Source organism: Salmo trutta, chromosome 18 (genome assembly GCF_901001165.1).
Source record: "Salmo trutta chromosome 18, fSalTru1.1, whole genome shotgun sequence".
Taxonomy (NCBI): Eukaryota; Metazoa; Chordata; class Actinopteri; order Salmoniformes; family Salmonidae; genus Salmo; species Salmo trutta.
Genome location: NC_042974.1, coordinates 51,477,830 through 51,492,197, shown reverse-complemented (window position 1 = coordinate 51,492,197; position 14,368 = coordinate 51,477,830). Strand labels below are relative to the sequence as shown.

General features: G+C 43.8%; 1 protein-coding gene across 1 annotated transcript in view; it reads right to left on the bottom strand.

Annotated features, from left to right (window-relative positions):
- The window catches only part of stxbp4 (syntaxin binding protein 4), a 44,430-nt gene that overhangs the window by 16,654 nt on the left and 13,408 nt on the right, over positions 1 to 14,368 (bottom strand). Inside the window, exons 5-11 of the mRNA XM_029697426.1 lie at positions 13,429 to 13,732; positions 13,238 to 13,310; positions 10,505 to 10,605; positions 9,152 to 9,248; positions 7,306 to 7,427; positions 6,204 to 6,293; positions 6,023 to 6,088 (exon numbers count right to left, since the gene is read on the bottom strand). Coding sequence (XP_029553286.1) covers positions 6,023 to 6,088; positions 6,204 to 6,293; positions 7,306 to 7,427; positions 9,152 to 9,248; positions 10,505 to 10,605; positions 13,238 to 13,310; positions 13,429 to 13,732 — 853 coding nt within the window. The remainder of the gene's footprint in view (positions 1 to 6,022; positions 6,089 to 6,203; positions 6,294 to 7,305; positions 7,428 to 9,151; positions 9,249 to 10,504; positions 10,606 to 13,237; positions 13,311 to 13,428; positions 13,733 to 14,368) is intronic.

The window sequence follows — 14,368 nt, the reverse complement described above, 5'->3', positions numbered from 1 at the left end:
ATTGGCTGGGCCTGGCTCCCCAGTGGGTGGGCCTATGCACTCCAAGGACCACCCATGGTTGCATCCCTGCCCAGTTATGTGAAATCCATAGATTAGGGCCTAATTAATTATATTCAATTGACTGATTTCCTTATATAAACTGTAACTCAGTAAAATCTTTGAAATAGTTGCATGTTTGCGTTTATATGTTTGTTCAGTATACATGTACACTACCGGTCAAAAGTTTCAGAACACCTACTCATTCAAGGGTTTTTCTATATTTTTACATTGTAGAATAATAGTGAAGACATCAAAACAATGAAAAAACACATATGGAATCATGTAGTAACCAAAAGCGTTAAACAAATCAAAATGTATTTTACATTTGAAATTCTTGAAATAGCCACACTTTGCCTTGATGACAGCTTTGCACACTCTTGGAATTCTCTCAACCAGCTTCATGAGGTAGTCACCTGGAATGCATTTCAAGTAACAGGTGTGCCTTCTTAAAAGTTAATTTGTGGAATTTCTTTCCTTCTTAATGCGTTTGAGCCAATCAGTTGTGTTGTGACAAGGTAGGGGAGGTATACAGAAGAAAGCCCTCTTTGGTAAAAGGCCAAGTCCATATTATGGCAAGAACAACTCAAATAAGCAAAGAGAAATGACAGTCCATCATTACTTTAAGACATGAAGGTCAGTCAATAAGGAACATTTTAAGAACTTTAAAAGTTTCTTCAAGTGCAGTCGCAAAAACCATCAAGCGCTATGATGAAACTGGTTGTCATGAGGACCGCCACAGGAATGGAAGACCCAGAGTTACCTCTGCTGCAGAGGATACGTTCATTAGAGTTACCAGCCTCAGAAATTGCGGCCCAAATAAATGCTTCACAGAGTTCAAGTAACAGACACATCTCAACATCAACTGTTCAGAAGAGATTGTGTGAATCAGGCCTTCATGGAACCGCTGCAAAGAAACGACTACTAAAGGACACCAATAAGAAGAAGAGACTTGATTGGGCCAAGAAACACAAGCAATGGACATTAGACCGGTGGAAATTTGTCCTTTGGTCTGGAGTCTAAATTGGAGATTTTTGGTTCCAACCGCCGTGTCTTTGTGAGACGCGATGTGGGTGAACGGATGATCTCCGCATGTGTATTTCCCACCATAAAGCATGAAGGAGGAGGTGTTATGGTGTGTGGGTGCTTTTCTGCTGACACTGTCTGTGATTTATACTGTTCAAAAAAATAAAGGGAACACTAAAATAACACATCCTAGATCTGAATGAATGAAATAATCTTATTAAATACTTTTTTATTTACATAGTTGAATGTGCTGACAACAAAATCACACAAAAATAAATCAATGGAAATCCAATTTATCAACCCATGGAGGTCTGGATTTGGAGTCACACTCAAAATTAAAGTGGAAAACCACACTACAGGCTGATCCAACTTTGATGTAATGTCCTTAAAACAAGTCAAAATGAGGCTCAGTAGTGTGTGTGGCCTCCACGTGCCTGTATGACCTCCCTACAACGCCTGGGCATGCTCCTGATGAGGTGGCGGATGGTCTCCTGAGGGATCTCCTCCCAGACCTGGACTAAAGCATCCGCCAACTCCTGGACAGTCTGTGGTGCAACGTGGCATTGGTGGATGGAGCGAGACATGATGTCCCAGATGTGCTCAATTGGATTTAGGTCTGGGGAACGGGCAGGCCAGTCCATAGCATCAATGCCACATGAGGTCTAGCATTGTCTTGCATTAGGAGGAACCCAGGGCCAACCGCACCAGCATATGGTCTCACAAGGAGTCTGAGGATCTCATCTCGGTACCTAATGGCAGTCAGGCTACCTCTGGCGAGCACATGGAGGGCTGTGCGGCCCCCCAAAGAAATGCCACCCCACACCATGACTGACCCACCGCCAAACCGGTCATGCTGGAGGACGTTGCAGGCAGCAGAACGTTCTCCACGGCGTCTCCAGACTCTCATGTGTCACGTCTGTCACATGTGCTCAGTGTGATCCTGCTTCATCTGTGAAGAGCACAGGGCACCAGTGGCGATTTTTCCAATCTTGGTGTTCTCTGGCAAATGCCAAACGTCCTGCACGGTGTTGGGCTGTAAGCACAACCCCCACCTGTGGACGTCGGGTCCTCAGTCCACCCTCATGTAGTCTGTTTCTGACCGTTTGAGCAGACACATGCACATTTGTGGCCTGCTGGAGGTCATTTTGCAGGGCTCTGGCAGTGCTCCTCCTGCTCCTCCTTGCACAAAGGCGGAGGTAGCGGTCCTGCTGCTGGGTTGTTGCCCTCCTACGGCCTCCTCCATGTCTCCTGATGTACTGGCCTGTCTCCTGGTAGCGCCTCCATGCTCTGGACACTACGCTGACAGACACAGCAAACCTTCTTGCCACAGCTCGCATTGATGTGCCATCCTGGATGAGCTGCACTACCTGAGCCACTTGTGTGGGTTGTAGACTCCGTCTCATGCTACCACTAGAGTGAAAGCACCGCCAGTATTCAAAAGTGACCAAAACATCAGCCAGGAAGCATAAGAACTGAGAAGTGGTCTGTGGTCACCACCTGCCGAACCACTCCTTTATTGGGGGTGTCTTGCTAATTGCCTATAATTTCCACCTGTTGTCTATTCCATTTACACAACAGCATGTGAAATGTATTGTCAATCAGTGTTGCTTCCTAAGTGGACAGTTTGATTTCACAGAAGTGTGATTGACTTGGAGTTACATTGTGTTGTTTAAGTGTTCCCTTAATTTTTTTGAGCAATGTATTTAGAATTCAAGGCCCACATTAAACACACTATCACAATTAGTGTAGGTCTAATATGCGAGGCTACATTTGAATGGTAGCCTAAGTCTAAAGTGTGCCACTCTGCCAAGCCTTGTGAAGTGAGTGATCAAGGTTGTTTCAGAAATATGGTTTCTCATAGGCCATTACTGTGCTTGTAATAGACTATTTGGGGAAAAGCTTCTCCGGTGAAAGCACCTGCATGTGATTGGGATGGTGAATAGAACATGCCAGTTTACTTTTGTCATTATATAAAATGTCAGGTAAACTACAAGATGTAGGTTACAATTGTAGAAAGTGATATGTCTCCTCGTCAGGAGAGGGCGTAGTCACTATGGTTAGCCTCTACCAGGCTTTCACCCCACTGGCCTGGAAGTCGAGGCTACTCTATGGAATACTTGACCTGGATAAAGGTTATTGGGGTTCATAAATATTCCCAGGTTGTCATGGTCTATGTGGAGCTAGCAGTTGGATTAAATATTAATAATCGAAGAGACAAGTTGTTTGGCCCATCTTTATTTCCAAGCCTTACACATTCAAGGCAAAACACTTGAGCAACGAGGCAAGCAATTACAGGCTGTAAAAGATGTGCAGGCTAAACAGCGTTTGCTGTTGATTTGCTACAATTAAATACGAGTTAAGACCATTTTTTATTGTACGTAAATTGAAGTATTATTTGCAGTTGTCACTGACAATTAACACACCCAGAAAGCATTAGTAGGCCTACAGTGTGCAGTCGAATGTGTTGATCAGTTGATTGACAGGTGTACTGTAGAACGATAAATTATATAAAAAAACGTTCCTCTAGTGTGGACTTGCAAAAAACGTCTTTAAAACAACTAACACTGTTACTGCAATCTGTAGGATGATAACGAGAGTGGTTGACTTGGTTAAGGGTGCTCTTATGAAAAAGTGCTTGTTCACGTCCATCTACGTCAACATTTGTAATTGGCTAATGCAGAACTTGTTCCAGGAAATAATCACTGTCATCTGGTGATTTTAGCAGGACTAATGTGTGCCAGGTTATCTGATGGGACCAGCTACAATAGTGTTCTATCACGTGCAAGTAAATCAACAATGTTAATTGGCTGAGTTTAAATTTAAAGTGTTTCTAATGTTCGCAAGTATGACCCCACTGTGTTTGTGTGTGTGCCTGTGTGTTCGTGCATTTGTCTGCATGCGCATGTGTTACTGTGTAGAGTAGGGCTGCCCAAACCTGGTCCCGGAGGGCCAAAACACTTCTGGTTTCCATCCTCTCCTTTTAAAATCAGGGACTAATTCAGATCTGGGACACCAGTTGAGTGCAATTAACTACCAGGTAGAAACAAAAAACTGAAATGTTTCAGCCCTCCAGGACCAGGAATGGGCAGCCCTGGTGTAGAACTTAATCTGATAGCCAGGTAGTGACTACATAATATGCAATCAGTGTCGTGACGAACTTGATGTACAGGAGGAAGATATAGGGATATGGAGAAACCGAATAAATATGTTACTATCCCAGTGCCTGTTGGGATATATTACATTTGGAAATTGATCTGTGTGCTTTATGCATCAGAGGATGAGTCCCAAATGACACACTATCCCCTAAGTGCACTACTATGGGCCTGGTCAAAAGTAGTGCACTATATAGGGAATAGAGTGCCATTTGGGACGTAACCAGAGAGAAGAAGAGGTGTGTTGTGTCAATGACTCACAATACAGGGAGGATCTATTTAGGGTGCACCCACCTCTATGTTCCCTGTAGTCTCACATACAGTAAACCTACACTGTGCTGTCCGTTTCTCCCTCCTACACACGGTGAGTACTGCCGCGGTGCTACAACAATACAGTACGTGCTTAAACCCCATGCTCTCAACACACTCAGAGAGAAAAGATGCTTAGGAATGAGGACAACATGCATGGAGGGGAAGTTTGAGTGTGTGACTGCTCTAGGGTCCCGTAGCGAATTAAGGAGTTCATAATGAGGGGTTTGTTTGTTTCAGTATGTGACGCTCATGTGGTTGGGTGTATGCAGTATGTGATGCTCATGGGTTATCAGTTTATCGGCCGTGTCCGAATACCCCTTGTTGCATTCTACCATAAATAGCAGGATTTTTGGGTATGCTAAAATAGAAAGTGTTATAGCATGTGAAATGTCAAAATGTAGTAAATGCCAGGATGTCATACTAATTTTGGCTTTTCATCTACTAGAATTCTCCACACACGGTTGAGGAAGAGAATTGTCTCTCTACCCACGTGCGTTTGACAACAGCTGATAATCAGATAAGGGGACGTGCTGTACAAAAACGAAGAAATGGCAGGAATTAACGCAATTACACACTAGGGGCTCCCGAGTGGCACAGCGCATCTCAGTGCTAGAGGCGTCACTACAGACCTTGGTTCGATTCCAGGCTGTATCACAACCAGTCGTGATCGGAGTCCCATAGGGTTGCGCACAATTGGCCCAGCATCATCGGGTTAGGGTTTGGCCGGGATAGGCCGTCATTGTAAATAAGAATTGTTCTTAACTGACTTGCCTAGTTAAATAAAATAAAAACATGATGCATTCTTAGTATGGATGAGCTTAGTTTATATTTGTTGCTTACTGCGTTTTTACTAAAAAGTATGTTCTAAATAGTATGTAGTAAGATTAGTACAGTACACAGTATGTTGTAGGCAAGGCAGATTTCAGACATGGTCATCCACAAGACAAACCTGGACAATCTTGTATTATTGTATGAAGTCCACAGTCTAAGACCAAGAAAACTCCATCGCTTGCTGAATATAAACTGTAATCTAGATACATATATTTAAGAGATTGCATGCTAGTCTTATGTTACCTCTTCACGACCGGTCGTTAACAAAACTTCAGTTGGACTCAAGCACAGGAGGTTGGTGGCACCTTAATTAATTGGGGAGAACGGGCTCGTGGTAATGACTGGAGCGGAATGTTATCAAATACATGGTCTGCAGGTGTTTGATGACATTCCATTTGCTCGGTTTCTGCCATTATTATGAGCCGTCCTCCCCTCAGCAGCCTACTGTGGCCTCAAGTGTTTGGTTTGTTCTCTGCGTCTTCATAAGACAAAGAACCCTACAGAACAAAACACATGCATGTAAGTGTGCATGCTTGTGCAGAGCGCCCTCTGGTGAATGGGCAAACAACTACACCCCCCCCCAAAAGCTCAACAAAACCAGCTAACTTCCAGTAAGTGAGCTTCAGATGTATGTGTAAGGCCAGATAAACTATACTAAAAATCACCTGTTTGACCCTGTTCAGCTCTTCCTCCATCTGCAGGTGAAGTCTCTCTGACTCTGCCAACTGCTCCTGGAGAATGTAGAGACACAGCAAGAAAATGTCTATATATATTCTCTAAAGTCTACACACAAACGTTCCTGTGTTCTGACCTACTAATGTTTGATTTCTCTAACTCCTGTGATACCTGTAGTTTCTTGATCTCTCTCAGAGCCTCGATGTGGTCTTTCCTCAGTCTCTCCATCTCCTCCAGGTCATCAGAGTCAGACAGTGAAGGCTGACAGATACAGGACCACAGGGACATTATTAGACAGAGACAGTGAAGGCTGATACGGAGAGACAGGAAGACAGAGGGACATGGATAAAGGCTCTACTTCACACAATCACAGCAACAGAACATGGGACTATCACCTTGTCAAAGGCTTTACATAAAACAAGCATTACCATCATGTATAGCATCAACACAGGAACACAACACCATTAAAATAACATGTTACTACATGATTTAGTTACAGCCTGTATTACACTCTCACACTACAACATAGGAACACATGCATATAGGCCAGTGGTTTTCAAACCTATCCTCGGTGACCCCTAGATATTTCAGCATGTTGTTGTAGTCCTGGACTAGCTCACCTGATGCACCTAACATAGGCTTGATAATGACAGTAGTTGTCAAGTTGAATCAGGCGTGCTAGCCCTGGAACAGTTCAAATACATGGAACAGATGGGTGTCCCAGAAGAGAGATTTGAAAACCCCTAATATATCAGTTACTGAAGACTTTACTGCAAACATATATTGTACAATCATACTACTACATACATTAATCGCCTTCAAGCAGAGCATCAACAGGTCGACATCCATAACCACTACTACACTTTACACATGGATGTTTTCTATAGTAATGCTACAATAGAGAACCACTCTGTGTTAGCGCAGGGATGGGCAACTCCAGTTCTCGGGGGCCTGATTGGTGTCACACTTTTCCCCCAGCCATATAGAAAACACAGCTGATTAAACTAATTGCATTCTAAACTAAAGACCATGATTAGTTGATTATTGGAGTCAGGTGTGTTTGCTGGGGCTGGGGCAAAAGTGTATCACCAATCAGGCCCCGAGGACTAGAGTTGCCCATCGCCACCTTAGCATAACACAGATCTGCAAATCATCATACCCATTTCAAATTTCGCAGTCTGATGTGCACTTAACCAACTACAATACATTAGCTTTGGCGTCTTTACAGAAGAAAAACCTTGAGGCTAAAGTGTACAGTATTAATATCTCCTACCGTGTTGGTGGGTGACTCTAGGAGACTGGAGAGGTCATCTGACACGAACCTTGAGCCTTGACCTCCGACCCCTGACTCCTCAAACTGAAGCTTGAACAGCTCCCGTGTCAGTGTCTCAAAGTCTGCACACAGAGTAATAACATGTGTTTTATAATCACAATCTAGAAATATAGATGCTCATTCGGTATCGCTGAAAAACACATAAGAAAAGACTGTTACCTGTTGTTATAGTTTCAATAGAAACATGCTACATTATACATACAGTTGAAGTCGAAGTTTATATACACTTATGTTGGAGTCATTAAAACTTGTTTTTTCAACCCCTCCACAAATTTCTTGTTAACAAACTATAGTTTTGGCAAGTCGGTTAGGACATCTACTTTGTGCATGACACAAGTCATTTTTCCAACAATTTTTTACAGACAGATTATTTCACTGTATCACAATTCCAGTGTGTCAGAAGTTTACATACACTAAGTTGACTGTGCCTTTAAACAGCTTAGAAAATTCCAGAAAATGTTTGTTTAACACTTTTTTGGTTACTACATGATCCCGTATGTGTTGTTTCATAGTTTTGATGTCTTCCCTGTTATTCTACAATGTAGAAAATTGTAAAAATAAAGAAAAACCCTTGAATGAGTAGGTGTGTCCAAACTTTTGACTGGTACTGTATATATACACACAACCTCTTTTTTCTTCATGTTGTACCAAGTTGATTTTTACTTAGGAATTACCTATCCAAATTGCTTCAATTGTGTTACAAGCAATTCAATCTAAAAACCTGTTAATCAAGATATTACAGGTAGAACGTCACATTGGCACAATGCTGATTATTATGCGTGTAGTGTAGCTGACTTGTAAGTCACCTTTGCTAAGTCTTTCCATGATGAGCAAATAAATATACTGGAGCTTGGCATCAACATGGTCCATGTCTTGATGTCATAGATGGTGTGTTTATAAGTAGGCTACAACTTCTACTGTAGTTCTCTCTGTATTGACGCTTAATTGATTGTTTATGCAAAGCTTCAAGTCTAAATTGGAGAAAAGCAGAGTTATTGGTAAGGATGGGATTGTGTGGGTGACTGACTGGTGTCTGTTGGGTAGGTATTGTGTGTGAAGGTTAGTATGCATGACTCTATTGACACAAGGGCACCCACAACAGTACACGCTTGTATTGTAACCCTGGTCCTCGAGCACCCACAACAGTACACGCTTGTATTGTAACCCTGGTCCTCGAGCACCCACAACAGTACACGCTTGTATTGTAACCCTGGTCCTCGAGCACCCACAACAGTACACGCTTGTATTGTAACCCTGGTCCTCGAGCACCCACAACAGTACACGCTTGTATTGTAACCCTGGTCCTCGAGCACCCACAACAGTACACATGTATTGTAACCCTGGTCCTCGAGCACCCACAACAGTACACATGTATTGTAACCCTGGTCCTCGAGTACCCCCAACAGTACACATGTATTGTAACCTTGGTCCTCGAGTACCCCCAACAGTACACATTTGTATTTTAACCCTGGACAAGCACACCTGATTCAACTAATCAAGCCCTCAATGAGTTGAATGAGGTGTTTGCCATGGGCTACAACAAAACTGTGTAATGTTGGGGTACCCAAGGACCAGGGTTGGGAAACACTGATATAAAAAGCCTAGTATACTCACAACTGCATCGTGGTATAGATATTGCTAACTGTACATAGGTATATAATGGTGTTTTATATATTTTTTTACAAGTGTACTAACAAGTGACTAAAGTACCTGTATAGGCCTCTGTCCCAGCAGGCTTAGGGTTAGAGTTAGGATCAGGTATGGTTATGGTGAAGTTTAGTCTTACCTGCGTAGGCCACTGTCCCTGCAGGGTCTGTTCGTAGTCTGGCCCTCAACGTCTGTCTCTGTGCCTCCGTAGGATTCAATCCTAATGCATCCAGAGCCTGCCAACACACACACACACACCGTATCAAAGACACACACCCTACCCTCACACATTTATACACACATGACTACACACAGAGTAGTAAACACATGCACACCTAGTGTGACTGAGCATGCTGAATGTGAATACTGCCTATAGATTTTGCAATGATGTTGTGGGAGAGGGATTGGAGCAGCTTGGACAACATGCACCACAACGCGCACACACACACACACACACACACACACACACTTGACTGTACACATTTAGAAAAAAGGTTTCCAGGTAGGACCCTCTGTGGAAAGGGTTTTACGTGGAAGCCAAAAGGGTTTTACCTGGAACCAAAAAAAGAGTTATTCTATGGGCAGAGCCAAAGAAATCCTTTTAGGTTCTAGATAGCACATTTTTTTCTAAGAGTGTAGGCATCCGTTTGATTAGGCCAGAGCAAATGACTGGCCAGCAGCAGTAATAGCTTATTGAGCAGTGCCTCTGCAGGGAGGGGTCAAAGTCAACACAATCATTACACTGCAATGGCCCTAGCATCAAACCACATCCATACTGTACACAGACATCTACAGACACACCAAGACAATCACAAACATTCCTACACACATCCTCACAAATCCTCAGGTACAGGCACATACAGTCATACCAGTGGAGGCTGCTGAGGGGAGGACAGCTCATAATAATGGCAGGAACAGAGTGAATAGAATGGCATCAAACACATAGAAACTAGGCCTCCCAGGTGGCGCAGTGGTCTAAGGCTGTGCCACCAGAGATTCTGGGTTCGAGCCCAGGCTCTGTCGCAGCCGGCCGCGACCAGAAGGCCCATGGGGCGGAGCACAATTGGCCCAGCGTCGTCCGGGTTAGGGAGGGTTTGGCTGGCAGGGATATCTTTGTCTGATCGCGCACTAGCGACTCCTATGGCGGGCCGGGTGCAGTGCACGCTGACCAGGTCGCCAGGTGTACGGTGTTTCCTCCGACATGTGTTTGATACCATTACATTACACTCATTACATTCCAGCCATTACCACAAGCCCGTCTACCCCAATTAAGGTGCCACCAGCCTCCTGTGAGTCATAGTTATTACTTGTTAAACAAAAGCTCTTTCTCTGAACTATTGTATTAGTATAACATCTTTTTTTATGTGCATACAATATAGCTCATCATTTTTATTGATAGTCTTTTTTGCTCTTTATCAAGGGTGCCAATCATTATGGACCTGACCGTACAGTTCACCAATACACGCTAACAAATACACACACACACACTGACCTGCTCCAGCCTCTCCAGTTTGAGGCGACTGATGGAGCTGAGGGAGCACTTCCTGTGTGGTGTGTGCTGGATGCTGTTTGGCTGACAGGCTTGGTAGGATTCTGAGTATCGGGACACAGGTGAGGTGTTAATGTATCTCTTCTTTGATGTTTATGACTTACGTTTATTGCATTTACATGTGAAAATAGAAAAGCTTATAAAATGGAGAGAGAAAAAAAAAACAGGGCTGCGTTCAGTACATAAAAGTGTAATAGAACGTTCAATTGAACGGAAACGGTACTGAATTGAACGAACAGTTGAAAAACAGGGAGAGGTTGGATTATGGGTTCAAAATGCACACCTTCTCTTTAAATGCATCGCTCGTTGCTTCAAGCCACACCCCAGCACACCCACCAAAAGGAGCAAACGTATCTCAAAGTCTTTTCAAGTACAAGAAAGTTTGGGGAAAATGTGTCATTCAGTTAAAAACGCTCAGAAATGTAGCAAACGTTTAAGTGAACTGAACGCACCCCAAGTGAGCTACAGGTGTAAACAGACAGTATCACAGAGTCTGGAGCGAGGCATAATTAGAGAGAAAGGCACAGAGGAGAAAAGACAGAAAGAACGAGGGAGGGAGGAAATTACTATTCTGATGGACGGCTCTGCTTCACAGCTTTTCAAACACCCACATTATATTTGTTAAAAATCTACCAAGCTCACGGCATAGCAAGATGATAGACAGATGCAGTCCTTTGTACAGTCCTCTGACAGACAGATACAGATATAGTCCTCTGTAGCTCTGTTGATAGAGCATGATAATGGGTTTGATTCCCGGGACCACCTGAACGTAAAATGTATGCAAGCATGACTGTAAGTCACTTTGGATAAAAGCATCTGCTAAATGGCATATGTTATTATTATTATTATAACAAATTGAAAGTTTGGAAGTGGTGAATCGAGGTAGTTCAGGTAATTAGTATAGGTAAAGAAGGTAGACAATGTATGTAAAACAGTTTTAGGTTACGTTGACAAATGCAGTACACGTTTAGAATGTGTGCACAGGAGTCATATCTGATTATATGGCTGCACCAACTGAACATTAACATGCTGGGCAACAGTTGAAGGAAGCCTATGTGCCAATAATTCACATCTCTGTATCAACTGATATTTAACATGTTGAGCAATACAGAACATCCAGACAACACCACTCATCATCATACCAAAGCCGCTCGAAGAACATTATCCTGAGAAGGGATTCCATCCGGAAGATGACAGTGTCTTGTTTTTGACACCTCCAGGTCCAAGTGTGGGACGAAATGTCCCCTAGACTGTGTAGACTAGACATCCAAGGCCAGATTAGCCTTTTTCCACCTAATAGACACGTGTTGTTTTGACACATTCAGATGAAGCGTCTCCCGCTTCACCCTATCTCCTCCTTCCTGGCTGCACGCCACACCACGCTACATCTGTCCTACCAGTCTACACAGCCAAATCTCCAGTGTTAAAAAACAAACAGAGTTAAATCAACACTGAAAATGTTGAGTCTGTGGACCCATATAGGCACCGGAAGTGTTACATTAACACACTGCTAAGTGTAAAGCCTTATTCAAATAGTAACACACTGGAGAATTTGCTGTGTATCTTCTCTATGTACCAACGCAACAGTCTCTGATATATTTATCTGAGTTTGGGTTCCCAAATGGCTCCCTATTCCCTATATAGTGCATTACTTTTGACCAGGGCTCATATGGCCAACTCTAGAAGACAACATAGGTCAGTATAGAGCAGAGTAGAATATACTTCATTTTCTCATAAGGGGGAACTTTGGTACCCCACATAACCTTACAGAATTGCTTTGAATTGCTTAGAGTGGTATAGAACAGAGTAGAGCAGAGTACATTTCTTTAGAACTGTACAACCCAGCTCAGTGAAGTAAAACTGCCTAGAACAATAACACAGAACAGATACACACCAACGCACAGAACAGTTGTGAACCCTTGAAATTACACACGTGGAGCAAGGAGTGCGTGTGTGCTTGACAAGATATCATGTTAGAACTGGTTTCAAATGTAGGTTTCAAGTATAGGTCACATCATTACTTGGGCTGGTTGTTTGCCAGACTCACTGACTGAGTTTATGACATGGCTCTGTCCGCTGGAGAGAGATAAGGGCTAAAAGGCACACCCTCATTTGACTATTATCTCTTCTTTACCACCTGCTGCGACCAGCTTCCCAGTATAGTTCACACCTGGAGGTGTGAGTCCCAAGGGCACCCTATATAGTACAATATTTTTTACCAGAGCCCTATGGGCCCTGGTCAAAAGTAGTGCACTACATAGGGAATAGAGTGCCATTTGGGATGCATTCAAAGTATAGGTGTACTGTATGTGAGGGCGGGACTGGGACATGTCTTAAAGTCATGGGACACCGTGTTCCCAAATGTACATCAACAACTTTCTGGTCTTGGTGCTTTAAGAAATGTCAGAATAGTTATATTAGCCCAGAGGCAAATGTGAAGGTGAGACAGAGAGAAGAAGAAAGGAGAGAGAGGCTGAGAGAGAGAAAGGCTAAGAGAGAGAGAGAGAGGTTGAGAGAAAGAAAGGCAGAGAGAGAGAGGCTGAGAGAGAAAGAGAGGCTGAGAGAGAGAGAGAGAGAGAGGCTGAGAGAGAGAGAGATGAATAATTGGAGGAGCGAAAGACAGAGAAAAACAGAGACAGAGACACACAGAGAGAGAGAAGTAGACAGGTTTCTCACCAGGCTTGGCATCTGTGGTGCTGGGACTCTGACGGGGGGAGGAGACACACGTCTGTTCTGTTGTCATTCGAACCTGCAGGACACAACCACACAAACCATACCAACCATTAATACCATATAGGAGGAATAAACATATTCACAGAAGACTGGTGTGTGTGGGTTGGACGTGTGTTCGAGCCTCAGCCTCTAACCTGGCTAAGGTTGACAGATGGCAGGGTCTCGCTGGCGGGGTTGGGGGTGGAGGTGATCTTGGGCACCACCAGGGGAACCCCAGGGAGGGCTGCATGGAGTGTGGTTCTCCTGTGCTGGAGCAGTGATGCAGGGGGAGGCATGGCCCCCATCACGGCCAGGGTCTCTCTCCTGATGGGGGGCACTGCGGGGGCTCCGCTGACTGGGCCCTGGGGGGTGATAGGGCTCTGAGGGCCACTGCTGGAGGAAGCAGAGCTGGAGGAAGACCTGTGTCTCATAAACGCTATCTCCACCGTAGGGTCTGGTCTGAAGAAGAACAGAGAAATGAGAATGGAATGGAATACTTTTAATGTAGTAAATAGGGATACAGTGGGGGGGGAAGTATTTGATCCCCTGCTGATTTTGTACGTTTGCCCACTGACAAAGAAAGGATCAGTCTATAATTTTAATGGTAGGTTTATTTGAACACTGAGAGACAGAATAACAACAAAAATATCCAGAAAAAAGCATGTCAAAAATGTTATAAATTGATTTGCATTTTAATGAGGGAAATAAGTATTTGACCCCCTCTCAATCAGAAAGATTTCTGGCTCCCAGGTGTCTTTTATACAGGTAACGAGCTGAGATTAGGAGCACACTCTTAAAGGGAGTGCTCCTAACCGCAGCTTGTTACCTGTAAAAAAGACACCTGTCCACAAAAGCAATCAATCAATTAGATTCCAAACTCTCCACCACGGCCAAGACCAAAGAGCTCTCCAAGGATGTCAGGGACAAGATTGTAGACCTACACAAGGCTGGAATGGGCTACAAGACCATCGCCAAGCAGCTTGGTGAGAAGGTGACAACATTTGTTGTGATTATTCGCAATTGGAAGAAACACAAAAGAAGTGTAAATCTCCCTCGGCCTGGGGCTCCATGCAAGATCTCACCTCGTGGAGTTGC